This window comes from Rhinopithecus roxellana, chromosome 6 (assembly GCF_007565055.1).
Source record: "Rhinopithecus roxellana isolate Shanxi Qingling chromosome 6, ASM756505v1, whole genome shotgun sequence".
Lineage (NCBI taxonomy): Eukaryota > Metazoa > Chordata > Mammalia > Primates > Cercopithecidae > Rhinopithecus > Rhinopithecus roxellana.
In genome coordinates this window covers 106011744-106039683 of record NC_044554.1, presented here as the reverse complement: position 1 = coordinate 106039683, position 27940 = coordinate 106011744, and the positions used below count along the sequence as shown (strand labels likewise).

The 27940-nt window shown below is 51.5% G+C and overlaps 1 protein-coding gene across 1 annotated transcript; it reads right to left on the bottom strand.

Moving 5' to 3' along the window:
- Positions 1-58: 58 nt before the first annotated feature.
- On the bottom strand, positions 59-26942 carry EIF3B (eukaryotic translation initiation factor 3 subunit B). The gene is given in 20 exon segments (XM_030932662.1): positions 59-251; positions 992-1110; positions 1261-1369; positions 1748-1825; positions 2605-2730; positions 4182-4320; positions 5395-5473; positions 7204-7326; positions 8178-8250; positions 10678-10888; positions 12907-12953; positions 13361-13427; positions 13508-13639; positions 15313-15470; positions 16387-16515; positions 17020-17077; positions 17385-17504; positions 19686-19878; positions 26161-26335; positions 26338-26942. Coding segments are annotated over 19 exon segments (2445 nt in total). The 5' UTR covers positions 26662-26942; the 3' UTR covers positions 59-251; positions 992-1006.
- Between the last annotated feature and the right edge of the window lie 998 nt (positions 26943-27940).

Sequence of the window (27940 nt, the reverse complement as noted above, 5' to 3'; positions counted from 1 at the left end):
CCGGCCACTGCACTCCAGCCTGAGCGACAGAGTGAGACTCTGTCTCAGGAAGAAAAAAAAAAGAAAGAAGTGGAAGCGGGTGCCTTAAACACCCCACTGCAGACACCAGGGGCTGAAAGGCACAAAAATGTGTCGCAATGGCAGAATCCAGGCGCGGTCACAGTCCAGAGCCAGAGAGCACGGGGAGGCGGCGGGAGTCACGCGGGCTTCCTGCAGGACGGCCTTGGCTCCACACACCACACATGGCTGCACTGCAACAGAGGAACCGCGGCTCATGCTCTGTCCTGCAGCTCAGTGCGGGAGCAGCGGGTGCAGTCTGTCCCCTGGACAGGCACGCATGGCGGCCCTAAACAGCATCTCAAAAGACCCCCTGAACATCGCCTTGGGGTTGACGTTGAGTCCCGCAACAGGAGTTGCCCTGGCCACAGAGAGCCGAGCCCATATGCCACCCCTACTCGCTCATGGTCCCGCCCTGAGGACAGCAACCAGGCCACCCTCAGGCATCCCACGGGCCTTCTGTCCCACACATGCCCGTGCTGTGAGGCGCGGAGGCCCCCAGGACTTAGGAGCTCCCGTACTCTGCTCCCCAGCCCCCAACTTAGAAGGCTCCTCTCAGAACTGCCAGAACCAGAGTTGCAGCTGCACACACCAGCGTTTCTTTCTGGTGGACACACCGTGGCCATCACTAGCACAAGCCTCAGGAAATGGCCAGGCATGGCCACCCTCCTCTTCCTAGCACTTCCCAGCACCTGGCCACGGCTCCTCCCTCACCCAGCATGGCCTAAAAGGCGTCATCTGCGATGCCCTCAGAGGGAGCAGTCGAGGCCACGTCGGCACCGACTCCACGTTTCACACGAGGCTCAGCTAACCCTGGGCACACGACGCTGGGGCTTCACCTCTGCCTTAAAGAAGGTGCTTTCTCCGTGATGGGTAACAGAAGCAGCTGCGAGCAGCCAACGGGGACCCCGCCGCGCCCCCTGCAGACGCTCACCACAGCGCTCCCAGGTCACTCTTGGTTCCCGAGAGGGATGATTTCCTCCGTGACGAAGAACTCGATGGTCTCCTCTTCCCAGTCGTCCACATTGCTGTCCAGCTCGTCAGTGTCCACACCTGAGGGGACAAAGGGCGCAGGTCACCCACGGGGGCACAAGCTGAGTGGCACCACTGAGGCCAGTGGGAAGAGTGCGGGAGTCCGCGTGCACTGGGGCCTGTGGGCGGCAGAAGGGCCAGCTCCTGGTGACTGAGGGATCTCTACGTTACCTCCTCGCAACTCCAGGCGCTCGTTTTTCTGCTCCATATAGAGCTCCTGGGCCATTTTTCGGTACTTCCGGAAGTCTTCCATCATGGTGCGCCTTCTCTCCACCAATTCCTATGCGTGAGGTTGGGGAAAGCCACAGAACTGGTAAGACACGTGCCTCCCCATCGCGAAGAGCCCACACCCAGGTGGACTGTGCCAGGATGACAGCATTTGGAGGTGTTCAAGCAGGAATAGCCGCTCCATTCGTTTTCACTCTTCCCCCAACACTGTCCCCCGCCCACAAGGCAGCAGTGAGGTCGCAACTCCAGGCCCCCGCGCCAGCCCCAGTTCCCCACTGCATCCCTCCTAGGGGAGAAACAGAATCAGTGTCTTCCGGGCAGAAGCAACTCTGAGCACACACGCAGCGCCGCCTGCAGCCCTGATGTGGGCCCGCTTTGCCGTGACGGCAGATGTCCCAGCACAGCCTTCCCTTTGGGGAACAAGGCTCACCTTTGAGGCTTTGGACTGGCTCAAACGATCCTTCTGTTCAAAGATCTTCGAGTATTTCTTCAGATCCTTTTTAATTTGCTGAAACAAAAGACCCACCACTCAGGATTTAACATTCAAAGCAAGAAGCACAAACGCACTCTTCAGAGTTGCCGACATGATGTGACACCCAGGGTCATTTATGGAACAGCTTCCCAGGGGTGCTCGCGCCCGCTCCTTCCTCCGTCTTTCCCGTTGAGACTTTCTTCCTGGGATTTAACCCTCCTCTTCGCTCTGACCTAAGACCATCCGCCTATTTTACCACCATTATGTAAACCCCAGACCAGCTGCTTCTATTCCCACCAGGACTTTTTAATGGCCCTGGTATCTTTTTATCTACCCCTCGGGTTCATGCAAAACTCCCCTAAACAAGCTGAAGGCCTCAGGCTACTCTCCTAGCGCTGTTCTATCCCATTCAGTTCTCACTGTTCCTCAGGCTACTCTCCTAGAGCTGTTCTATTCCATTCAGTTCTCACTGCTCCTCAGGCTACTCTCCTAGCGCTGTTCTATCCCATTCAGTTCTCACTGTTCCTCAGGCTACTCTCCTAGAGCTGTTCTATTCCATTCAGTTCTCACTGCTCCTCAGGCTACTCTCCTAGAGCTGTTCTGTTCCCTTCAGCTCTCACTGCTCCTCAGGCTACTCTCCTAGAGCTGTTCTATCCCATTCAGTTCTCACTGCTCCTGCATCTCTTCAAGGCATCCTTGCAAATGTCACATTTCTATTCCCCACTCACCACCCTAACAATAACAGAAAAAACTGACTACTTTTCAACGCCACAATCGCCTCCAGTGCCCTGCAGCGGGGATGGGGGAACGCTGACCTTGATCTGCTCCTGGCTCAGGAGTGTGGGAGGCCGGGGCCGCCACAGCAGCTGGCAGAAGCGGTCCTTGTTGTTCTTCTGCAGGAGGCGGCCCTGGAAAGTCCACAGCCAGTACGCGTTGTCCACCTAGGCGAGGGCAGGGACACACCAGAACACAGAGGGATCAGCAGAGCCACAACTGTGACTGTGTCACTTGCTGCACAAGGTCCTGGGTATCGGGGACACGTGTGAAGCAAACAAAGCTCTGCCTGTGCAGAGCCGACAGCAGGGAAGGTGGGCAGTCAGTGAAAGACACCTCAATGATGCAATCGACCCAGAGTGCAGGGCACAGAGCAGTTGCAGCAGCGCTCATCACAGCACAGGCTTGCGCATTCTTGCTGGCAACACGAACCCCATGCTGGATGTAAATTAACTGCATCACCGAGCGCCGCTGCATCCCATGCCAGATGTAAGGTGTGCTGAACGCGGGACCGAATGTAAGCTAACTGCATCCCTATGCACTGCCCACACAGCCCCGTGCTGGGTGGGAGCTGTGCTGAGCACTGTGCCGGGTGTGAACTGTGCTGGATGTAGGCTAACTGCATCACTACACGCCGCCAGGTTCCGCTCTCTTCACAGCAGGCCTCTCTCATGAAGGAGGATGCATTCACTGGCCCTTGGCATAGACATCTTGTTGCGGCCCGGCATTTTGGGAGCTAAGTGTTTATACCTCAAGGGGAGTGGTCAACAACTTAAAAGGTCTCTCTTTTTTTTTTTAAATGGGGCTAGGGTTTCGCTGTCACTCAGGCTCGTCTCAAAACTCCTGGGCTCAAGTGATTCTTCTGCCTCTGCCTCCTAAAGTGCTGGGACGACCGGTGTGGGCCACTGTGCCTGGCCTAAGGTGTTTTCAAGCGTCGAGTTGGGCCCCACCGAAGTGACATCTCAACGTATCTGAACACAGGCTGCCATCAACATATCCTGATTCCAATGTGAAGATTTCTAACTCTAGACACTTGTAGTCATATTTGGGAAGTTGATACTCCTAAAAGTTCTGTATCTCATTAAACAAAATTACCCGAGTTTGGTCTCACAGGCTCTATTTGAATGGACTGGTTCAACTGTCAATACCTCCATCAATGTTTTACAAGTCATTAAATACTGAAAGTCCTCGACAAACTTAACCAGCAGTTTTGGAATAATGGTTGTGGGCAACGCCGCAGCTGGACTCAACCAATGACCCCAAAGAGATCTTAATGTCTGCGGTTACGGAACTTTGTTCAGACTTCAAAGGAAATGACTCCTCTCTGCAGAAAAACACTTGTGTATGACACATTCTCACTCCCTTTCAAGGGTCCCCAGGCCCAGGGTAAGACCCCCACCCGCCCTGCAACCATGAGCGGGAGCTGCTCCTGCACTCAGCGCCACCTCTTCTACAACCCAGAACCTCCTCCTCCTGCCACGAACACCAGCCAAGGCTTCTGTTAAACACAGAGGCTTGGTGCCCCTTCCCCGAGGTCCCAGGACAGCACCAGAGTCAGCAGCCAGCCGGCAATCCCTGCTTCTATCCAAAGCCAACGCTATGCCCCACGGGCCTGCACCTTATGGCTCCACCAGGACACAGAGGTGACGACATAGCGTCCGGTGGGATCCCACTCGACGTCGGAAGCCATGTAGTGCTCTGCGATGTTCATGACTGTGCAGTCCGAAGTGTCCACAAACGCTAAGGCACCATTCATACTGCAGAGACAGACAGGACCATCAGGCTTCACGGAGACGCATACCTCCTGGCATCCCACTCCTGAAAGGTGCTGCGGCATGGGGTCCCCAGGGAGCCAGCCTTGGCGTTAACATGGAAACAAGTACGGCAACAGCCTCCGGTGGCCACTGTGAGACGTACCAAGTCACAGATGCAGAGCGTGTGGTGAGTAGTACACACGTCTGCCATCACTATTATTTTTACTGGAAATGTTATCTGGGGCTAAGCCTTCAAAAATACAGTAGCAAGCGTGGACAATGAAACAAGGGAGAGCAGCAACAAAAGAGTACTCTTTAAGCTGGAAGCTTCTCCACGATTTTGACACACTGCTGGAACACAGCTGAGACCAGCACATGACACAAACCACAGAGGTAAGGCAGCCTCACAGCTGTGTAACGAATACCCTTCCTGCTAGAAGACATGGGACTGAACCCCCGGGGGTGGTAACTGGATTGCTGGAAGGCACTTGTTTAACCACGAAGAACCACAACCCGCACACGGGTCTGCCTGGTCACTTCACGAAAGTATCTGCGAGGGCTTATTTCTTCTTTTTTTTGAGACGGAGTCTCGCTCTGTCACCCAGGCTGGAGTGCAGTGGCGCGATCTCAGCTCACTGCAAGCTCTGCCTCCCGGGTTCACGCCATTCTCCCACCTCAGCCACTCAAGTAACTGGGACCACAGGCACCCGCCACCAAGCCTGGCTAATTTTTTGTATTTTTAGTAGAGATGGGGTTTCACCATGTTAGCCAGGATGGTCTCGATCTCCTGACCTCGTGATCCACCTACTTCAGCCTCCCAAAGTGCTGGGATTACAGGCGTGAACCACCGCGCCCCGCACGAGCGCTTATTTCAATCTGTCCTGGCTTGGCCCAACTCCTGGAGTGCCATGGGTCCGCAAAGGTTCAATAAAGTCCCATCCACTGACACCAGGGTAACCCTTTCAGTGCACAATACTCCCTCTACCAAGAAGCTGGGTGCTGGCGCCTGAGGGGTCTCTACCACAGCAGGCAGAGTGCTGCTCACAAGGCAGACAGGCTCAGAGCACATACACCTACCTCCTCAGGCCCGCCAACACCACGAACTGCCCTTGGGGGCTCCAGAAGATGGTGTTTGCTTGCTGCTTGTCGAACATCTCTGAAAGGAAAGAGAGCACCTATCACGAGCTGCAAGGGCTTCCACGGTGCCGGGGCAGCCAAGGCTGGAGGACTTGGCTGTAGCTCAAGCTGCCCCCGTGCGCAGAGCTAGTAATGCTGAACCACCTCGGAAAACAATTTTACAAAGTCCATCGCTAAGTACCCTGAGTCATGATCCATACTTTAAACGGGAAAAAAAGAGAAGATACAACATGGGTACTTCAAAACAAGACTCTCTTATTTCCTGAGATAACTGGGCAAATAATTCCCTTTATGGCAAATGTTCACTGCTGCAGGGTCCCCAGCAGGGAGAAGACGTCAGAGATAAGTGACCCTGAAAGACCAAAGCCACTCTCCTAGCGACAAGGCGTCTTTGGATAAGCTATGCTTGTTGAAACTGACTAGTCATCACCTTTCCAGGTACAACTCTTACTTCCAGGAGGGATCTCAGGCAGAGCCGCTGGAGCGGTGAGAAGGCCAGCTGGGGCTGGGCTCAAGTCCCCCTCAGAGCATATGCTCCCTGCGTCTCAGACAGAGCTAATAACCTGTGGCCTCTCTCTCCTCAGCCCGCGGTACATCCAAAAAAAGAGGCGTGGGGCAGGCTGATGTGGGGAGAAGGGGAGGAGACGGGGCAGGGCAGTGCAACCCGGCAGGGGCAGGGGTCTCAGACTTGTACAAACGAAAACCCCAACAGCCACGGGAATGGGACGGAGCCCACACGGTGGCCCCAGAGTCCATGCCAAACTTCAGGAGAGGCATGTCACACTACCTGTTTGGGAGGTACAAGGTGCCTCTGCTTGCCGTATGTTTCATGACCTAGAAGACTTACACAAGTCTCTGGACAGTCTGCAACTGCCCGTATGTTTGTATCAACCGGAATTAATGGAACAGCCAACTGTGATCCACTGCCAACTGAGGGCTCCACGCACCCTGCCGACCTCTAGCAAAGTGAAAACTAAACTCCTCACAGAATCATCCTGCAAAAGGTGTGGCCAGGAGATTCCAAATCCTTCCAAGTACAGGGCCAAACCCATGGCTCTGCAGGAGGGCACCTGGCAGCCAGAGTCCTGTGGGTGAGGAACACAGCCCATCACCACCTCCCGGCTGCCACACAAACACACACCATGCCTATGAAGCAACAAGCAATGGCTCATTCAATCCCCGCGGGCACTGGGCTCTATGCTGAGCAGAGACCCCAGGATGAAGTGAGGAGCTGAGGGCACAGGCTGCAGCTGCCATGAGACGGGAGAGCGTCCCCACACCACTGTGAGGAGCGAGCCCCAGGTGGGTGCAGTGTGGCGCCCCTGGAACCAGGTGCACGGGGGAAGGGCACAGCCGTGTGCAACAGCTCTGCACACCCTGGTCAGAGGCGCCCGACTCACACTGGGGACTGGCAGGAGCATGGCCACAGGAAGTGACTCTGAGCACAGGGACAACAGCTACAGCCAGAAGGGAAAAAGCTTCACTCCAGACAATGGCAGAGAATGGAAGCCTTGGAAATACTTGCTTAAACGTGAGGGCCCAACGGGGCTCAGAGAAGCACCCCACAAGGAGGCAGCACCTCCAGGCCATTGCTCACTTCATCAGCCAAGCCCACAACACCCCACTCACAGGTGAGTCCCAGCCTGCCCAACAGTGGTCCTAGGCCAGTCAAATGCTCACTGCTGGGCAGAAACTGAGTCATCATCCATGTTGACCTGTTCAGAAGAGGAAAGGGACCAGGCTACTTACTGATGAGTTCAATTTTCCCATTGTTTTTGACGTGGTAGAAAGACACAGATATCCGCGGAGCCTCTCCGTGCAACACGGCAAACTTACTTCCATTTGGTTCCCAGGCAAAGGCTATGATGGTTTCTAAAACCGACAAAACAGACCACTCCCTTTTTGGTCAACTCAGAACACAATGCTCTTGATCAGTTAAAATGTTCACTACTCAACCACAGAGAAATATCCCCCAATGTTTAAAAGTTCATTAAAAGGACCAGAGAGCAAGCAACAGCAGGGAAGGTGCACATTCCTGGAGTTTCAGAGACAGCTGCTTCCACTCATGTGGAGTGACCTACGTGAAACTGCTCTCTCCCTGAGCGGGACACCGGGACCCCCACGGCGGGACCCCCACGGCGGGACGCCCACACGGGACCGCAGGAGCCTGACGTGGGCAGCTGTGGATGCCGCTTCCCTCGCACCCAGTGTGGCACCTACAGTGGGATCCTCACTTCCACTCTCCTACCTGGAAAGGTGGCCAGGTTTCACGTTTTCTCACCTCTCTATTTTTGTCCTTCCTTCCTCCTCTTCTCCATGGCAAAACAAAAAGCCAGACCAGAACACAGGCTCAATTTCTTTGTTCTTTTTTTTAGACAGGGTCTTGCTCTGTCACCCAGGCTGGAGTGCAGGGGCGCAATCTCAGTTCACTGCAACCTCTGCTCCTGGGCTCAAGTGATCCTCCCACTTCAGTGTCTGGAACAGCTGGGACTACCGCTGCGCACCACGCCTGGCTAATTTTTTAATTTTTTTTGTACAGAGAGGGTCATACTACATTGGCCAGGCTCTAAACACATTCTGTGACCTGGAAATGGCTACTCATGGTGCGGGCTCACAGTCCTGACTCCACTGCTCAGACAATCCCTCGCATGGAAGTGTTAAAAGCCAAGAGTAAAACCGCACAGAGGCCCCATTCACCTCAAAGTGACTAAAATACAACTTGCCTTTCATTTCGACCACATCCACAGGTACCTGTTTCTCCCTCATTCGGAAAATTTCAAAATTTGTGACAACACCCTGTTTAAAAAAAAGGGGGAAAGGGTGACATTCTGGACAGTGAAAATATGAGACAAAGGTTTAAATCAAAAGTCAGCTTCATAACGAAAGATTCAGTGTGCACGCTTGGTTCACACACACGAGCATCTGCAGTGATGAAAGAAACAGCCCTCAGGACGGAAGACAGTTCAGTAGGAGGGTAACTGCCGGCACCACGTCTACCAGCAGCCACTGGACATGCACGAAGTAACTCTGACCCAGATCCCACCTCCAGGAGCTGCCCTGCTCACCACACTCGGCACAAACAGTCCCAGGGTCCTCACTGCAGCCTGCGGACCAGGATCCCGAGGGCCATAAAGGCGCACCAATGGGGCTGGTTAGACCATTTCAGACAGTGGGGTGTCCTGTTGCCATAACCTTCAAGAAGTCCTGCCCTACTCCAGGAGTCTAAGGGGAAACTGCCCTGATGTCCATCAACAAAGTAAGGAGGCCAAGAAACGTGGTCCACCAGACAAGAGATTACTGTTCAGACTCAGCACCGTGGACCAGCCGTGGAAACACTGAGCTACGTGAAGGAGATCAGACACAGAAGGCGGCATACTATCCAATTCCAGCTGTGTGTCCAGAATAGGGAAATCGCTGACATTCGTGATGCCAGGAGCTGGGCAGAGAAGCTGCCAACAGGCATGGTGTTTTTTTGTAAGGTGATGAAAACATTTCTTATCTTTTATCTTTTAAAAATTATTTAAGGCCGGGCGTGGTGGCTCAAGCCTGTAATCCCAGCACTTTGGGAGGCCAAGATGGGTGGATCACGAGGTCAGGAGATTGAGACCATCCTGGCTAACATGGTGAAACCCTGTCTCTACTAAAAAACACAAAAAACTAGCCGGGCAAGGTGGCGGGCGCCTGTAGTCCCAGCTACTCGGGAGGCTGAGGCAGGAGAATGGCGTGAACCCGGGAGGCAGAGCTTGCAGTGAGCTGAGATCTGGCCACTGCACTCCAGCCTGGGCAAGAGAGCTAGACTCCGTCTCAAAAAAAAAAAAAAAAAATTATTTGTAGAGATGGGGTCTCACTGTGTTGCCCACGCTGGTCTGAAACTCCTAGCCTCAAGCTATCTTCCCTACCACCCTGGGGAGCCACCACACCCAGCCGATGAAAACCTTCTGAAATGAGCGGTGGTGGCTGCACAACTCTGAACAACGAAAAGCCACTGAACCAGTTCGCCACTCTAAAGGGGTGTTTTACGGCATGTGAATTACATATCAATTAAAACTTTTTTAACACAAAAGAAAGAGGAGGCCGGGCGCGGTGGCTCAAGCCTATAATCCCAGCACTTTGGGAGGCCGAGACGTGCAGATCACGAGGTCAGGAGATCGAAATCATCCTGGCTAACACAGTGAAACCCCGTCTCTACTAAAAAATACGAAAAACTAGCTGGGTGAGGTGGCGGGCGCCTGTAGTCCCAGCTACTCGGGAGGCTGAGGCAGGAGAATGGCGTAAACCCGGGAGGCGGAGCTTGCAGTGAGCTGAGATCGCGCCACTGCACTCCAGGCTGGGTGACAGAGCGAGACTCCGTCTCAAAAAAAAAAAAAAAAAAAAAAGAAAAAGAAAAAAAAAGAAAGAGGAATACTTATTAGAGGGAAAACTCAGGAATTTTTTTTTTTTTTTGAGACAGTCTGGCTCTGACGCCAAGCTGGAGTGCAGTGGCGCAATCTCTCAGCTCACTGCAACCTCTGGCCCCTGGGTTCAAGCAATTCTCCTGCCTCAGCCTCCCGAGTAGCTGGGACTACAGACGTGCGCCACCATGCCCAGCTAATTATTGCACTTTTAGTAGAGACGGGGTTGCACCATGTGTGCCAGAATGGTCTCAATCTCTTGACCTCGTGATCTGCCCACCTCGGCCTCCCAAAGTGCTGCGATTACAGGCATGGGCCACTACACCCGGCCAACTCAGACAATATTTTTGATAAAATAAATATTAAATGATCAACCACCAAAAAAAAAAAAAAAAAAAATCTGAGTATACTACTTTTTGTGCTTAGAAAGACAATAGTATTCTCAGCTGGGCACAATGGCTCACGCCTGTAATCCCAGCCCTCTGGGTGGCCGAAGTGGGTGGACCTGAGGTCAGGAGTTCAAGACCAGCCTGGCCAATATGAGGAAACCCTGTCTCTACTAAAAATACAAAAATTAGCTGGGCCTGGTGGCAGACACCTGTAGTCCTAGCTACTTGGGAGGCTGAGGCAAGAGAATCGCTTGAGCCCAGGAGGTGGAAGCTGCAGTGAGCCGAAATCGCGCCACTGCACTACAGCCTGGTGACAGCGAGACTCCGTCTCAAAAACAAACAAAACAAAACAAAACAAAATCCATTAACAACCTCCAAACAATACGGTGGCCACTTCAGAGCTCAGGATAAGGAATCGCCAGTTCCCGAGGGAATCTACATACCTGGGTGCCTTTTGGAGTCCTATCTACTTTCACACACAAGTAGTCTCCGTTCTTCTGCCAGTGGAGCTTGCAATCCACCACGTTGAACAGGTTCCTCACGCGGATCTCTTGCCTGGTAGGGAGCTGCATCAGGGTTACCCTGGCTGGAATATCTTTGTCTTCAGGCACCCAGAAAGCGATTATGTTACCACCAGGAGACCAAGAAAAGTCTCTGCACAACAGGAAAATAAAATGCTAAAGCAAAGGCCAAGTGATGAAACTGAAAAGCAGAAGAAAATAAAACAACTCATTTGCTATACAGAAGCTCAATGCTGTCATAACTGACGCTGAGCACTCCCCCCGCGCAGCTTCACAGGTCCTCGCCAGGACCCTGGGGCACTACCACGCTCACTGTGACAGGGAATGAATGCAGACAGAGTATTAGCAACCCCATCATCACGCACAGACTCATAGGGACTCCAGCCTGCACTCTGTCAGCCCACTCTTAAGACACCGCACACTGCTGCTTTGATGCAAGTAAGTTGTAGGCTGGTGTATCCGGCTATTATGTCATCTGAAGATTAATTAAGGTGCAAATGGGGAAAACGGCAAATGAAGTATAATGAATGAGCAAGAAAAAGGGCAACTCCCTCCACTGTATCAACCTCTCTACAGAAGGTCTAAGGTTCCTTACAACCGCTGCTGTAAGGAACGGTTCCTGAGCTCACCTACATGAAAAACAGCTCTATACACACTACGTGCTGTTTTGCATTTACTGAGAACCAGCGTCCTGGTCTTTTCATTTTATAAGCCATAATTTTGCCCAAGAATGTAAAAATGAAAGAAGAAACGTCAGTGTCCTTGGATTGCTGGTAGTTCACTGCTGTAATACTGACCAGTCCCAAGTTTTCCGATAAACAAAAATGTGCCCATTCTGCGATGGTGAAAATGAGCTGAAGGCTCCTCAAACTCTGCCTCAGACAGAAGAGCAACAGGAAAACCTTTCGCCTAAGCAGAGTCCCCTCTCTTCCTTAAGGCTGGAAACTCCCCCAGTTTCTAGGTCAAAGACGAGGTAAATGGAAGGAAGCCGACTCAAGGCTCTGGCCTTGAAGATTCAATCTGGGCACAGGAAAGGGGTCACTGAAGTGGTGCCTCGAGGGTGGCGGCCCAGCATTGAGCAGCCTTGCCCATCGACCCAAGCCTCCATCCTGGCGTCCAGAACAAACTCACCTTAGGCTGGGCGCGGTGGCTCACACCTGTAATCCCTGCACTTTGGGAGGCTGAGCCGGGTAGGCGGATCACTTGAGGTCAGGAGTTCGAGACCAGCCTGGCCAACATGGTGAAACCCCGTCTCTTCTAAAACACACAAAAAATTAGTCAGGTGTGCTGGTGGTGCGCCTGTTAATTCCAGCTACTGGGGAGGCTGAAACACCAGAATCGTTTGAACCTAGGAGGCGAAGCTTGCAGTCGGCCGAGATCGCACCACTATACTCCAGCCTGGGCAACAAAGCAAGACTGCGTCTCAAAAAAGATTTTAAAATGGCCGGGTGTGGTGGCTCATGCCTGTAATCCTAGCACTTTGGGAGGCTGAGGCGGGCGGATCACTTGAGGTCAGGAGTTCTGAGACCAGCTTGGCCAACACAGTGAAACCCCAACACAGTGAAACTGTCTCTACGAAAAATACAAAAATTAGCTAGGCATGGTGGTGGACACCTGCAGTCCCAGCTACTCGGGAGGCTGAGGCAGAAGAATCACCTGAACCCAGGAGGTGGAGGCTGCAGTGAGTGGAGATCATACCACTGCACTCCAGCCTGGGTGACGGAGCAAGACTGTCTCTTTAACAACAAAAAAAAGCTGAGTGCTAAAGGAGAGACAGCAAATAAAGGAAACCAACTGCAATGGACCACGTCTGTGTCCTCCGAATTCACAGGGTGAAATTCTAACCCCCTGGGTGACGGCATGGGGTGGGGCCTTTTGGGGGTGGCAGGTCCTGAGGGTGAAGCCCTCGGGAATGAGATGACAGCTTTTACGGAAGAGGCCCCAGAGGCCTTCTTCAGGGAAGGCTGGACTGAGGGGCATGAGGAGGGTGCTGGGCCCTCACCAGACGGTCTGCAGGCACCCTGACCTCGGGCTCCCAAGCTCCAAAACTGGGAAAAAGAAATCTCTGCTGCTGTCATAAGCCACCCCGCCTATGGTATTGTGTTAAGCAGCCTGAACACACGAAGATACCAAATTGATAAGAATACTCACTTTATCCCAGAGATCTTCAAACTCTTCTTGTCCAAAAGACCCATAGACTGCCCAAAAAAAAGGAAGGCTGAAGTTGAGTCAAATCATGTCAGTGTCTCAGAAACACACTTAACTTTTTACAAAATGAAACCAGAGTCTGATGTGAGTTTGCCTAAAGGGCAGCGCACACAGAGGATGATAATGAACCCACCCACCCACCCGCCACTGAGAACTGCAGTTCTGAAGCCCACTGCATTAATGCCCATCCAGGACCTCCCACGGCTGCGCCAAGGGGGCAGGAGTAACTGAAGAGCTCTGCCCAAAGCAAGGTTAGTTAAAAAGGCATGGGAGACAGGACTTTCCTTCGCATCTGTGAAACCTCCTCCTCCTCTTCTAGCACAAATACGGAAAAGCAAGACACCCCAGTTACAAGCAAGGATGGGACGCGGCGTTTTCCATCACCAGGACCACTTACAGGAGTTTCATAGATGCTAAGCGTATCCAGGGTCATTCTGGCAAAGAATTTGCCATCGTGGCTCCACCTAAGAAGAAGAAACAGAAGTGCCAAGGTATTCCAATGAAAAGACAAAGGCTACAGAGCTCATTACAATGGTCCACTTACTTAAAAATAGGCCAATGGGCTGAGCTCTCACAGTGAAAACCTCTCTTCTTGTGCCCCGTAAGGATGTCCCAGATGATTATGGCCTGAGGGTCATCCTGCGTGTCCATCAGGGGGCTAAAGGTCACCAGGTACCTAGAAGAGAGGGGCCACACTGTATGCTATCCTCCTCTCACGAGAGGATCACAGTCTGTCTGTGCGGCCAGAACACGCGGTCAGAACTCGTGGAACCAACTCTCTCCCCCAACCCCACACTGCCCAGCCCCAAGAGTTCCAAGTGGAAGAGGGAAGCAGCAGCGCTTCTTCATTCTGGTGTCAATACACTGCAGACACTCTGGTTTCTCCAAGATCAGCACAGAAAGATCTCACAACCCCACACAAAAGGCTGCTGAGTGATCTAGAGGGAGGCGCAGTGTGGAATTCTATCTTTACTCATGTTTCATTAAGACTAACAAGGTAAAAAAATACGGCTGGGCGCAATGGCTCACACCTGTAATCCCAGCACTTTGGGGGGCAGAGGCAGGCAGATCACCCAAGCTCAGGAGTTCAAGACAAGCTTGGCCAACCATGGCCAACATGGTGAAACCCTGTCTCTACTAAAAATACAAAAATTAGCCAGGCATGGTGGCAGGCACTTGTAATCCCAGCTGCTCCGGCGGCTGAGACAGGAGAATAGCTTGAACCCGGGAGGTGGAGGTTGCAGTGAACCGATACTGTGCCATTACACTCCAGTCTGGGCAACAAGTGAAACTCAGTCTCAAAAAAAAAAAAAAGTCCCATCCAGTTTGAAAGCCAGCACAGGTCTGATGGGAAACTTCAGAGGCTGGGGGCTCCTCTCAGCCATGATTTACCTGACTGCTGGTTTGTCTGGAGCTACTGCACCTGCTCACTCAGTTCACACAAAGTGTGTAACAGACGGTCCCTTACAACACCAGGGGGGAAGGCAGACACAACCCGTGAGGGCGAAAACAGAGTGGTCCCAGCTCGTCCTCACACTGCCTTCCACAACTGCCCCTTTCCCTAGCAGAGCTCCAACAGCTGGATTAGCTAGATCAAAAACCACGGCTCAGCCAGGTGCAGTGGCTCACGCCTGTAATCCCAGCACTCTGGGAGGTCAAGGCAGGAGGATCACTTGGCCCCAGGGGTTCAAGACCACCCTGTGCAACAAAGTGAGACACCCCATCTCTACAAAAAAATAAACAAAATTAGCCATATGTCATGATGTGTGCCTGTAGTCCCAGCTACTCAGGAGGCTGAGGGGGGAGGACCGCCTGACCCTGGGAGGTTGGGGTTGCAATGAGCCTGCAATGGGGCCACCGGGTGGCGCTAAGCCTGGGTGACAGAGGCAGGAAAATTTATCTGTAAAACATGTGACCTCAGACTAGATCCTGAACTGCAGGAAAGTAAATATTATACAGAACATTATTAGATCAAGTAATAAAACCAGAATATGGCAATATATTAAAGTATTCAATGAATGTTAAATCCCTGAAGTCAGCACCCGCACTGTGGTCGTGGTAACAAAATCCTATTTCTAGGAATACACATTCGGGGCTGAAGGGACATGTTACTTCCAATTACTCCCAAATGGCTCAGGAAAAGATATCTGTATAGGAGATGACGACATAAATGCAACCGAACGTGAGATCTCAGTAAAAAGCATACTAGCGTTCTCCTTACTCCTGTTTTTTTCTACTAAGTTTGAAATGCTGCAAAATGAAAGACCACCTGTAGAAGGCTGGCATGGGGTGAAAAGCACAGACTCCAACAGCCGGATTAGCTAGATCACCTTTTTTCTAGCAGCTTACCTTTCACAAGGTGAGAAGTCAATGAGCTGAACCCCTTGGTGGCTGAATCTCTGAATTTGCTTGAATTTCTCTCCCCCCCATAGAGCAATGCCTCTTTGATGAAAGGTAGCCAGATAGGTGCCCTTAGGAGACCAACGCACATATGTCTCTGTCCATCTCTGCAGAAAAAAGCAGTGCCAACATTAATACAACAAAATGGCAAACACAAACACTCCTCCTACAATGAATCTATTCTGCAAACTCTTTCTTTTTTTTGAGATGGAGTCTCGCTGTCTCCCAGGCTGGAGCACAGTGGCGCGATCTCGGCTCACTGCAAGCTCCGCATCCCAGGTTCACACCATTCTCCTGCCTCAACCTCCAGAGTAGCTGGGACTGCAGGCGCCCGCCATCACGCCCGGCTAATTTTTTGTATTTTTAGTAGAGACGGGGTTTCACCGTGTTAGCCAGGATGGTCTCGATCTCCTGACCTCGTGATCCGCCCGCCTCAGCCTCCCAAGTGCTGGGATTACAGGCGTGAGCCACCGCGCCCGGCCTATTCTACAAACTCTTAACTGAAATACACAAAGCCTGTTCACTTCTCAGGATTTACTTTAAAGCTGGAAGAGGAATAAAAGTTGTTTTCAGAAAGTAATCTCAAAGAAAACATAACGTCACCTGCTCTCCCAGTTTTCTGATAGAAACAAAGTTCCACTTTGTTAAGAAAATACGGGAAGGCCGGGCGCGGTGGCTCAAGCCTGTAATTCCAGCACTTTGGGAGGCCGAGACGGGCGGATCACGAGGTCAGGAGATCGAGACCATCCTGGCTAACACGGTGAAACCCCGTCTCTACTAAAAACTACAAAAAACTAGCCGGGCGACGTGGCGGCGCCTGTAGTCCCAGCTACTCGGGAGGCTGAGACAGGAGAATGGCGTGAACCCGGGAGGCGGAGCTTGCAGTGAGCTGAGATCCGGCCACAGCACTCCAGCCTGGGTGACAGAGCAAGACTCCATCTCAAAAAAAAAAAAAAAAAAAAAAAGAAAAGAAAATACGGGAGAGGTGAGTCCCCGCCCCCAGCGGCAGCAGCAAATACACACCGCTCTTTCTTCAATTGAGACGGGGTCTTTTACGTCATTCCAGAATATGGAAGTGCGGTCTCCACTCTCAAAAATCACGCTGTACTGATCTCTGCATTCTGCCTCTTCAAGCCAGTAACGTAAGTTCCCCTTAAAAAAACCAAAAAAAAAAAGGCAAGGAATATAACATTTCATTAATTTTAATTAAAAACTCATTCACAACTATTGCTCTTAAAGATATGACAAATTCAGTCCACACCTTAACTCCCAAGTCACACTCTAACCTCAAGTCAAGACACCATCCAACATTTCTTCTCTTTTTTTTGAGACAGGGTCTCGCTGTTGCCCAGGCTGGAGTCCAGGGGCGCAATCATAGCTCACGGCAGCCTCAACCTCCCAGCTCACGGTGATCCTCCCACCTGAGCCTCCCAAGTGCTAGGAAAACAGGTGAATGCCAGGCCCGGCTAATTTATGTATTTATTTACTTTTTGTAGAGAGGGGGGGTCTCACTTTGTTGTCCAGGCTGGTCTTGAATTCCTGGGCTTAAGCCATCCTCCCACCTCAGCCTCCCTAAGTGCTGAGATTACAGGTGTGAGCCACCACACCCAGCAGCATTTCTTTAAACCACTGAGATGCAGGTTTCAGGCCACTCACCAGGTCTTTGAAAGGCTGTTTCTCTGGAATATCCCACTCGTCACTGATGGTCATATACCTGGAGGAGAAAGGAGACTGCTGAGCCCCACGTCCTGATGACTAGAAAGAGCACCCGTGGGGATCTGGCATGGCCCTGCTGTGCTCTGGCCTGCCCACGCCAAGGGCTGTGACTGGCATAACGGGGAGGGGTGCTGCAGGCCAGAAGCATGGGGCAGGGCTATGAAATGGCCCTGTAGCAGCCTGACCAGAAAGGACATGAACAAACTGACAGGCACCAGCACCCACTGAGAAGCACCAAGCCACCCACACACAGCTGCTCACTCGCACGTCAACGTCTACTTCCTTGTGGCCAAGTCTGAACTCACTTGTCAAAATCTGTGAAGAGGTTGACCCGGAACGTGTGCTGCTTGTCAAGCTTGTAGCCGTCGGCGTTCTTCACAGCATCCACAGCGTGGGCCGGGGACGCGTACTCCAGGAAAATATACCTGAGCGAGAGAGGGCCGTTGGCACCCGCGCGCACTGTAAGGCTAGGCAGGTACGCGCTGCCTGCCCCACTCCTCTCAGTGGACAAGCCCTCCGTGCCAGGAGTATCTGTGCTGCTCTTCCTGCCTCGAACCTAAGGCAGTCACACGGGGGACAGATCCACAGCCAGGGAGCTCCTAAGTGAGGGAAACCCTAACCAGAAGATCCAAAGTATCCAGTTTTGTTATCATAAATTACAGAAAAGTTAATCAAAAAGTCCATTACTTTTACTGTAGCGATGGTTTCATGTACACATCAAAATCTATTAAATTAAATACTTCAAAACTATGCAGATTTATTGTATATCAATTATCTCCAGAGCTGTTTAAAAAAAAATCTTGGCCAGGCGCAATGGCTCACACTTGCAATCCCAGCACTTTGGGAAGCCAAAGCAGACAGATCACTTGAGGTCAGGAATTAGAGACCAGCCTGGCCAACATGGCAAAACCCTTCTCTATTAAAAATACAAAAATCAGCCAAGCATGGTGGTGCATGCCTGTAATCCCAGCTACTTGGGAGGCTGGGGCAGGAGAATTGCTTAAACCTGGGAAGTGGAGGTTGCAGTGAGCCAAGATCACGCCACTGCCCTCCAGCCTGGGCAACACAGTGAGACTCTGTCTCAGGGAAAAAAAAAAAAAAAAAAAAAAAAAAAAGGCCGGGCGCAGTGGCTCAAGCCTGTAATCCCAGCATTTTGGGAGGCCGAGACGGGCGGATCACGAGGTCAGGAGATCGAGACCATCCTGGCGAACACGGTGAAACCCCCGTCTCTACTAAAAAATACAAAAAACTAGCCTGGCGAGATGGCGGGCGCCTGTAGTCCCAGCTACCCGGGAGGCTGAACCAGGAGAATGGCGTGAACCTGGGAGGCGGAGCTTGCAGTGAGCTGAGATCCGGCCACTGCACTCCAGCCTGGGCGACAGAGTGAGACTCTGTCTCAAAAAAAATAAATAAATAAAAATTAAAAAAAATTAAAAAGTCTAGGCCAGGCGCGGAGGCTCACGCCTGTAATCCTAGCACTTTGGGAGGCCAAGGCAGGTGGATCACGAGGTCAGGAGATCAAGACCATCCTGGCTAACACGGTGAAATCCCGTCTCTACTAAAAATACAAAAAAAAAATTAGCCAGGCGTGGTGGTGGGCACCTGTACTCCCACCTACTTGGGAGGCTGAGGCAGAATGGCATGAACTCGGGAGGCGGAGCTTGCAGTGAGCCGAGATCACGCCACTGCACTCCAGCCTGGGTGACAGAGTAAGACTCTGTCTCAAAAAAAAAAAAAAAAAAAAAAAAAAAAAGGCCGGGCGTGGTGGCTCAAGCCTGTAATCCCAGCACTTTGGGAGGCCGAGATGGGCGGATCACGAGGTCAGGAGATCGAGACCATCCTGGCTAACATGGTGAAACCCCGCCTCTACTAAAAAAAAAAAAAAAAAAACTAGCCGGGCGTGGTGGTGGCCGCCTGTAGTCCCAGCTACTCGGAGGCTGAGGCAGGAGAATGGCGTAAACGCGGAAGGCGGAGCTTGCAGTGAGCTGAGATCTGGCCCCTGCACTCCAGCCTGGGCGATAAAGCGAGACTCTGTCTCAAAAAAATAAAAATAAAAAAAAGTCTAATATTGTGTATTACAGGCAAGACTAGAAAGGACCTCAGAGAATGTTTCACTGTAACATGAGTAACTGAGGGTCAAGAGGCCATCCCTCAATTGGCTGCCCAACACAGAAAATGCAGCAGCATTACCTGCATTTGATAATTTTTCTAGAAACTAAAACTATTCTAGTTAGTTTTTACTTCACTTATTTATTTCAGAGGCAGATGTCTTGTTCTGTCACCCAGGCTGGAGTGCAGCTACGTTATCATAGCTCACTGCAGCCTCCAACTCCTGGCCTCAGGCTTTAAGAGTGTTGGGAGTTAAGGCGTAAGCCACGATGCTGGTCTATTCTAGGTAATTTTAAAAAACTTTAAAACCTTAACTTAAACTTTATCATCTTCTCATTCACTGCTCTGGAGAGCTTCCAGTTGAGGGCAGCCTGAAGAAGTGAACGGCCCACATGCCTGGGTGAGGCAGGAGCTGTGTTTGCAGGGAGCTCCTGCAACACTCCCTCATCACGACGTGCCAGACACAGATGAGACTTCTCCAACGGGAGAACACTCACCCTTTTGTCTTCCCATCCTCTTCAGGATAAAAATCATTTGTGATTTTCCCAAACTTGGAAAAGATCTTGTGGATGACATTTTTTAGCTTCTCAAGTCGGTCAGGTCCCACCTGAGGGACATTGTCCACTACAATCACCGAATCGATTCCGTCCGCTTCCTGGGGCCGGTCTTTGAGGACATCTCCCAGTAATTCTGAACCAGAGAGAGATTTTTCAAATGATCATTTTTACCAAGAAAAATATTAATACATTAACTAAGCACACTAAACAAGTCTCCAAGAAGAGGCAATGAATCGTCTAAATGCTTTCAATATGAGCAAAAGAAATCCTAACCCTGGCTTGGTTCAGATTTTAAACACGAGTGCGGCGGGGACTGGAACGCTCCCCTCTCCCTTTGATGGACATGTAGTCAAGATAGGTCAATTAAGTTCTGGCAATAACCAAAGACTACAAGAGAATAACAACAAAAAGCTTTTAAGAATGCAAAATGCAAATGAAGACGACAATCTAAAGAATATCCATTATTAGAGCTTCCAGAGATCCCTAGGTTTTGAAACGTTTCTAGCAACGTCCAGGCAGAATCCCATCCCAATGTCAGTGAAAACTGACTTTTTACAGAAGATTTCAGCAAACAAGTAAATATTTAAATGCTCAATCTATTCACAGCACATTTGTGTTGTGAATACAAATTACTAGAAATTATTCAAGGAGGAACCTCTTTCGAGTGAATTGGGATGAAAGTAGTAACTCTTCTCCCACCTCCTGTTCCCAGTGATTTTCATGTTTTCAGGCCGTGAACTGGATGGCCATTCACAAGTGAATCAAGAAAAAAAAAACAAAGAGGAAGCACGCCTGGGGTGAGCTTCCCCACCTCTCTCCACTGCAAACAGCCCATCACCAGGCACCTTCGTCCAGAACAACTCCTTGCCCAATATTCCTTACGTTAAAAAGCTCTAAGGATAAACAGCTGAACTGCAGGAGACAAGGAAATAGCAAAGTGTTTTTCCTACTAACACAACACTCAACACAACACTTCTGACACCAGATGTGGGGCCCACATCAAGCAGTTTTCCAGGGGCTGCCATCTGGGTGTCCTCAACTTAATCCAATTCAGACACTATCTACCGTGAATCAGCACCAGATCCCACAGGCTGGAGGCTCAGTCCCAAAGACTGGCGGCTACTTCAGACGGCAATCGCAAGCAGTGGGCTGTCACCTCCAGTTCTGACCGACAGGCTACAAAGCAGAACTCCCACTACCCCCCGCTTCTTGGGTTCCATTAATTTGCTACAGCAGCTTACAGAATTCAGGAAGCTAGGCTTGCCAGCTTATTATAACGGACATTACAGAGCATACAGACGAAGAGGCAGATGGAGGAGAAGCGCAGAGCCTCCCTGTGCTCTCCAGGCCGCCACCCTGCAGGAGCCTCCACCTGTCCCGCTACGTGGAGCCCCCGGAACCTGGTCCTTTTTGGTTTCTAGGAAGATCTCATTACATAGGTGTACATTAATGACATCACTGAGCACCAGTGATCAACTCAACTTTCAGCCCTCTTCCTTCTGGGGGGCAGGGGGAGACCTAAAAGTTCTTGCCCTCTAATCACATGGTTGGTTCCCTGGCAAGGAGCCCCAGACATCAATCATCTCACCTGTCTACAAAAAGACACTAACAGGAGGCCGGGCGCGGTGGCTCAAGCCTGTAATCCCAGCACTTTGGGAGGCCGAGATGGGCAGATCACGAGGTCAGGAGATCGAGACCATCCTGGCTAACATGGTGAAACCCCGTCTCTACTAAAAATACAAAAAAATCTAGCCAGGCGTGGTGGTGTGCACCTGTAATCCCAGCTACTCGGGAGGCTGAGGCAGGAGAATGGCATGAACCCGGGAGGCGGAGCTTGCAGTGAGCCGAGATTGCGCCATTGCACTCCAGTGTGGGCGACAGAGCGAGACTCCGCCTCAAAAAAAAAACAAAACAAAAAGACACTTATCACTTTGGAAATTCCAAGCGTTTAGACGTTGTGTGCCAAGAACCAGGGCAGAGCCCAAATACACATTTCTTATATCACAAACAGCCTTTTAGAAAAACACTATCAGGGCAGAGACCTGCACTTAAACTAGGAGACTGGAGAATATACAAGTTCCTGAAACAGCTTTTTTTTTTTTTTTTTTAAGAGACAGGGTGTTGTTATGCTCCCCAGGCTAGCCTCGAACTTCTGGGCTCTAGCAAACCTCCTGCCTCAGCCTCCTAAGTAGGAAGGACTACAGGTGGGAGCTGCCATGCCCACAGAATTTAAGTAACAGTATTTTTTTCTTAGTGGTACGTGAAGCTGTCCTCAATGTGATGAAATGCCTTGCAGGGCGTCTGGAAAGCATCACAGTCAGAATTTAGGACAGGGCCAAGCTCAGTGGCTCACACCTGTAATTCCAGCATTTTGGGAGGCCAAGGCAGGCAGATTACCTGAGGCCAGGAGTTCAAGACCAGCCTGGCCAACATGGTGAAACCCTGTCCCTAATCAAAATACAAAAAAAAGGCTGGGCGCGGTGGCTCAAGCCTGTAATCCCAGCACTTTGGGAGGCCGAGACAGGCAGATCACAAGGTCAGGAGATCGAGACCGTCCTGGCTAACAGTGAAATCCCGTCTCTACCAAAAAAATACAAAAAAACTAGCCAGGCGCGGTGGCGTGCGCCTGTAGTCCCAGCTACTCGGGAGGCTGAGGCAAAAGAATGGCGAAAACCCGGGAGGCGGAGCTTGCAGAGCTGAGATCCGGCCACTGCACTCCAGCCTGGGCAATAGAGTGAGACTCCGTCTCAAAAAAAAAAAAAACAAAAAAAAAGATCCAAGCATGGTGGTGGGCGCCTGTAATTCCAGCTACTTGAGAGGCTGAGACAGGAGAATTGCTTGAACCCGGGAGATGGAGGTTGCAGTGAGCCAAGATTGCGCCACTGCACTCCAGCCTGGGCGACAGAGTGAGATTCCATCTCGAAAAATAATAATAATTTCAACATACTAAATGTGCAGATGTCAGAAAATATTCTTCGCTTTATTTATTCTCAAAAGTTGGCCGGGCATGGTGGCTCACTCCAGCCTGGGCGACAGAGCAAGACTCCGTCTCAAAAAAAAAAAACACACACACCAAAAAAAAACACTTTCAGAAATATTGAAAATTGACAAGGCATGGTGGCTCACGCCTCTAATCCCAGCACTTTGGGAAGCTGAGGAAGGCAAATCACTTGAGGCCAGGAGTTTGAGACCAGCCTGGCCAACATGGTGAAACCCTGTCCCTACTAAAAATACAAAATTAGCCAGGAGTGGTGATGGGTGCCTATAATCCCAGCAACTCGGGAGGTTGACGCAGGAAAATCGCTTGAACTGGGGAGGCAGAGACTGCGGTGAGCCACTGTACTCCAGCCTGGGCAACAGAGTGTGAGACTCCATCTCAAGAAAAAAAAAAAAAAAAAAGGAAATATTGAAAATGCTACCTTAAAAAATAATCTCCATTTTATTTTCTTTTTTTTTTTTTTTTTTTTGAGACGGAGTCTCGCTCTGTCACCCAAGCTGGAGTGCACTGGCCAGATCTCAGCTCACTGCAAGCTCTGCCTCCTGGGTTCACGCCATTCTCCTGCCTCAGCCTCCTGAGTAGCTGGGACTACAGGCACCCGCCACCTCGCCCGGCTAGTTTTTTTGTATTTTTTAGTAGAGACGGGGTTTCACCGTGTTAGCCAGGATGGTCTCGATCTCCTGACCTTGTGATCCGCCCGCCTCGGCCTCCCAAAGTGCTGGGATTACAGGCTTGAGCCACCGCGCCCGGCTCCATTTTATTTTCAAAGATGCTAAAATTGAGAGGAACAAGAGATTTAAAAAAAAAAAAAAAAGGGAAAAAGGCAGTTGCCAGTCACTGCAGTGCCGGACACCCTGCTATGGAAACTAGTCAAATGCCGGGGTAACTTCTAAAGCACTTACCATACAATTAAATGGCCTGACAAGCCTGATCTGAATTTATAAGGCTTGCAATAAAAAGCTTAGCTTTTACACACACTGCGTACTCCTTCCCACAAGCTCAAAGCGTCTAGTCTAGGAGAACCAGCCCACACCTAGGAAGGAAACAAATGAAGTAACTACACCATGAAGACACATCGCCTTGATCACTCTCGGCCCAAGCATCGGTGACACGTGGCTCACAGATTCCCAACCTGTCTCCAGGAAAAAAAGAAGAGAACAATTCTCAACACTAAATAGCAAACAGAAAGAATAGCTAATAATGCAAAAAAGACATTTAGAGTTAAAATCCTGATCAGCTGAAACATTAAACTGAAAGGATGATTACAGTTTGAGATGCTAATCTGCACCAAAAAAATAAGAAGGCAAGACAGGGACTCCGGGCCACCTTTGGTCTGCTCCTTGGAAGACTCGGCCCTTCTGGAAAGAACTGACACACTCATATACTATCTTGCACACTGACCCTGAAGGGCAGCTCTTCTCATAATGCACACAACCCACCTGCATTACCACAACCAGGCGGGCCATGACAAAGCCTGCTTGCTGAGCCTTAGTCCTCAGGACCAGATGCCTCACCTGTCACTCTGGCCAACACTGCACCTTCAGGGCCACGTGGGCCCCCTGAGGACCCATAGTCATCACCCAGCCTGGCCAACCTTGTGGTCATATTAGCATCCTCTAACTCTTCCCAATTCCAGAAATAATTTACATATTAGAAATCTGTGAATTCGATGGGCTCAAATAGTACTTTTTAAAAAATAGCAGAATTGGCCGGGCGCGGTGGCTCAAGCCTGTAATCCCAGCACTTTGGGAGGCCGAGACGGGTGGATCACGAGGTCAGGAGATCGAGACCATCCTGGCTAATACAGTGAAACCCTGTCTCTACTTAAAAAGACAAAAAACTAGCCGGGCGACGAGGCAGGCGCCTGTAGTCCCAGCTACTCGGGAGGCTGAGGCAGGAGAATGGCGTAAACCCGGGAGGCGGAGCTTGCAGTGAGCTGAGATCCGGCCACTGCACTCCAGCCTGGGTGGCAGAGCAAGACTCCGTCTCAAAAAAAAAAAAAAAAAAAAAAAGCAGAATTTCCAAGGGCTCAAAATAATCATTAAACCAAAAGTTTTGATTTTAAACTATAACAACAATGGAAGTGTTAGAAAGAACACTGTTCTGAGCAGGAGAGTCTGGTGAGCCACGCAGAGCGGACCCACTGTGAATTCTCAGCAGCCTACTCCACCTTCAGGGACACGTTTCCTCAGGACTGAGGGGTGCAGACTAGATGTTCCCAAAGTCTTCATTAGTTTGTGGTGTTCTTCCTGCTTTTCATGCTAAAATGTCTTCTATGAAAAAAAAAAGTATAATATAATAATGGCCACAGTAACTGACAGCCTTTTTATTTTTTAATTTTTCACTTTTTGAGACAGGGTCTCACTCTGTCACCCAGGCTGGAGTGCAGTGGTGGGATCTTGGCTCACTGCAACCTCCACTCCTGGGTTCAGGCTGTTCTCGTGCCTCAGCCTCCCAAGTACTGGAGACTACAGGTGTGCACCACCACACCTGGCTGATTTTTGAATTTCTGATAGCCTTTTAAAAAAACGTTTCAATTATAAGTTGGCAACTCCACGTTATTCCCTAAATTGTCTTGGTGTATATCTGGCTACGTCAGCAAGGGTATTTTTATTTTTCTCACTCCAGTATTAACTTAGCCAATCCGCAGAGGCTGATCTGTTTCTCAACGTAAAGGCTTAAGAGGGCTAAAAACAAAAGAAAAACAAATGAGACCAGCTCTCATCAGAAGTCACTTTACGAAAAGAGCTCTCTGAGGCAGGAAGCAGAAATATGCCTGTAAACCCAATCAAGGTTGAGACGAAGGCAAAGCAGGCTGTTATCAACAATATTAAAACCTGGAAAAATAACTCGCCTTACAGGTTTAGCAGAGGGGATAAAGGAGAACTAACTGGAATTTGACAGGGTCTGCCTGTACCACTAGGAAAGTCTCTGGAGATGGACAATTGTGCGGGTCAGGAGGACAAAATCACCGGCTCTGCGACAACTTGTTCCTCCGATCCAGACCTTGGGAGGTCTGACTGGTTAGCTTGGACATGCAGACTCGCAAACCTGACACCGGGTCTTCGGTTTTTGCCGTAACCCCAGCTGCTACACTCACAGCACACCCAGCCAAAACAGAGTACCCCGTGTGCCCTCTCCCACTCTCTCAGATTTCTGGGTGTCATGCAAATCCCTGGCTCCTGAAGTTAGCTCCATCCTGTCCCCCTTTTTAGGAAAGAAAAGGGGAGAAGCTGGGGTCTCAGAACGCCTCCAGGGCACTCGGGAACCCCTCCCTCGGTGGCTTCCCAGGAGTACACGGACACCCTCGCTGGAACTTCTGCACGAACCAGTGGCACAGCCCGAGGACATCTCCCACCTCCGGAACCTCAGTCACGCTCCCGCGCCGCTCGCCAGCCCCGCCTCGGGCGCCCTCACCTTCCTCGCTCACGTCGTCCACGAAGTCCTCGGGGTCGCTGAAGGAGGGCTCGTCCGCGTCGCCGTTCTCCAGCGCCCGGGGCTCGGCCTCGGCCGCGCTGCCCTCGTTTCCTCCCGCGTTCTCGGACGCCGCCTGGGCCCGGCTGTCGGCGCGCTCGTCCCGAGCCCTGCTCTCCTGGGGCCCTCGCCCTGTGCCGGGACAGGGGGCTCAGCGTGCGACCCAGGCGGCTCCTCCGCTGCCGGCGGCGAGAGCGACTCGGAAGGGCCGGAGGCCGCCTCTACCTCGGCCGCCGGCTCGGTCCTCACCTCCGGCTCCGGCCCGGCCTCCGCGACCGCCACCTCCTCACTAGAGGCCTCTGTCCCCGCCGCCTCCGGAGCGCCGGGCCCCGCGGGCCGCAGCAGTCCCTCGTCTGGCGGCGGCTCGGCGGCCGGCTGCTGCTGGCCGGGCTCGGCGCGCTCCTCGGCCGCCTCGGGCACCGCCACGTTCTCCGCGTCCTGCATGGGCCCGACACTACCTACTCGCAGGGCTCCGCGGCCGCCGCGCTTCCGACTCTCCCAGGCCGCACCGCGCGCCGCGCCGGCTACAGCTCAGCCATGTGCGTGCGACGGGGAGGCCGTACCAAGGCCGCGGGGCGGGGGGTGTACTCACGCCCTGGAGCTTCACGACGACCCTGAGAGGACTCGCATCCGCAAGCCGCGTCCGCAAATCACCAAACGGACATTCTTGTGACAAGAAAGTGTTTAATTCCATTCAACAAGGTTGTTTCTGTCCATCACTAAATTCATGGGCGCATTGGCCACCCCACGTGTAGCAGCGGATGGTTCCGTCCAACATGGCTGCCTCCCCCTTTCCTCTCCCGTCAGACGCTGCGGGCGGGACTGAACTATGTGTGACGCCTAAGGCAGGGACCAGAAATGATTTTAGTATCTAGAATGTGATGAAAATGTCCTTTAACTCAACAGTTACTATCATGGAAGAGTGGCGGCTCGACAGGCGATTGCTCAGGGCGTCTCAGCCTTTCGCTAGGCAAACCGTTTAGCTTACGTTACTAAAGTCCCCCCTGTCGGTGTCTGACACTTGGACTCGCCTACTGACGGGGCGAAAGGACATACGACTCCAAAAAAGCAGAAAAGGAATTCGGGGCGAGCCAGAGGCGGCCCACACGACTAGAAGGACGACTCCCTGGCGCGATACAAAAATGTATGCGAGTTGCTTTAAATCGCTTACCCCCAGTCCTTCCCTAGCGGCCGTCACCGCCCGTTTCCCCCCATTCGGGCGTTCACAGTGTTTCGGTCCACGCGAGGCCACCGCCCTCCGCGCGGGAGAGCGCGGGTCACGTGCGGGCGGGGGCGGGTCCTTGCCGCGTGGGGCGCGAGCCTCATTCCGGAGCGGTTCGCGCTGGGCTGTTGTTCACGGGACGGGTATTGGGTGCTTGTGTCTTCTCTCTTGTTTTTTGCCGAAGTGGAGGACAACCACTGGTTGGGGGATGTCAGAATCATCCTAGAAAATAACCCAGTGGATCACGCCTGTTATCCCAAAACTTTGGGAGGCTGAGGCGGGGGGATCGCTTGAGCTTAGGAGTTCGAGACCACCCTTGCCAACATAGCACCCCCACCCCCGCCAACCGTCATGTCTGCCAAAAATAAATAAATAAGTAAATAAATAAAAAAAGTGGTACCCAGAGGCTGGGGAGGAGAGTGGGGAGTGTTTATCGGGAACGGACCTTCAGTTTGGGAGGATGAGAACGTTTTGGAGATGACGGTGGTGATGGTTGCACAA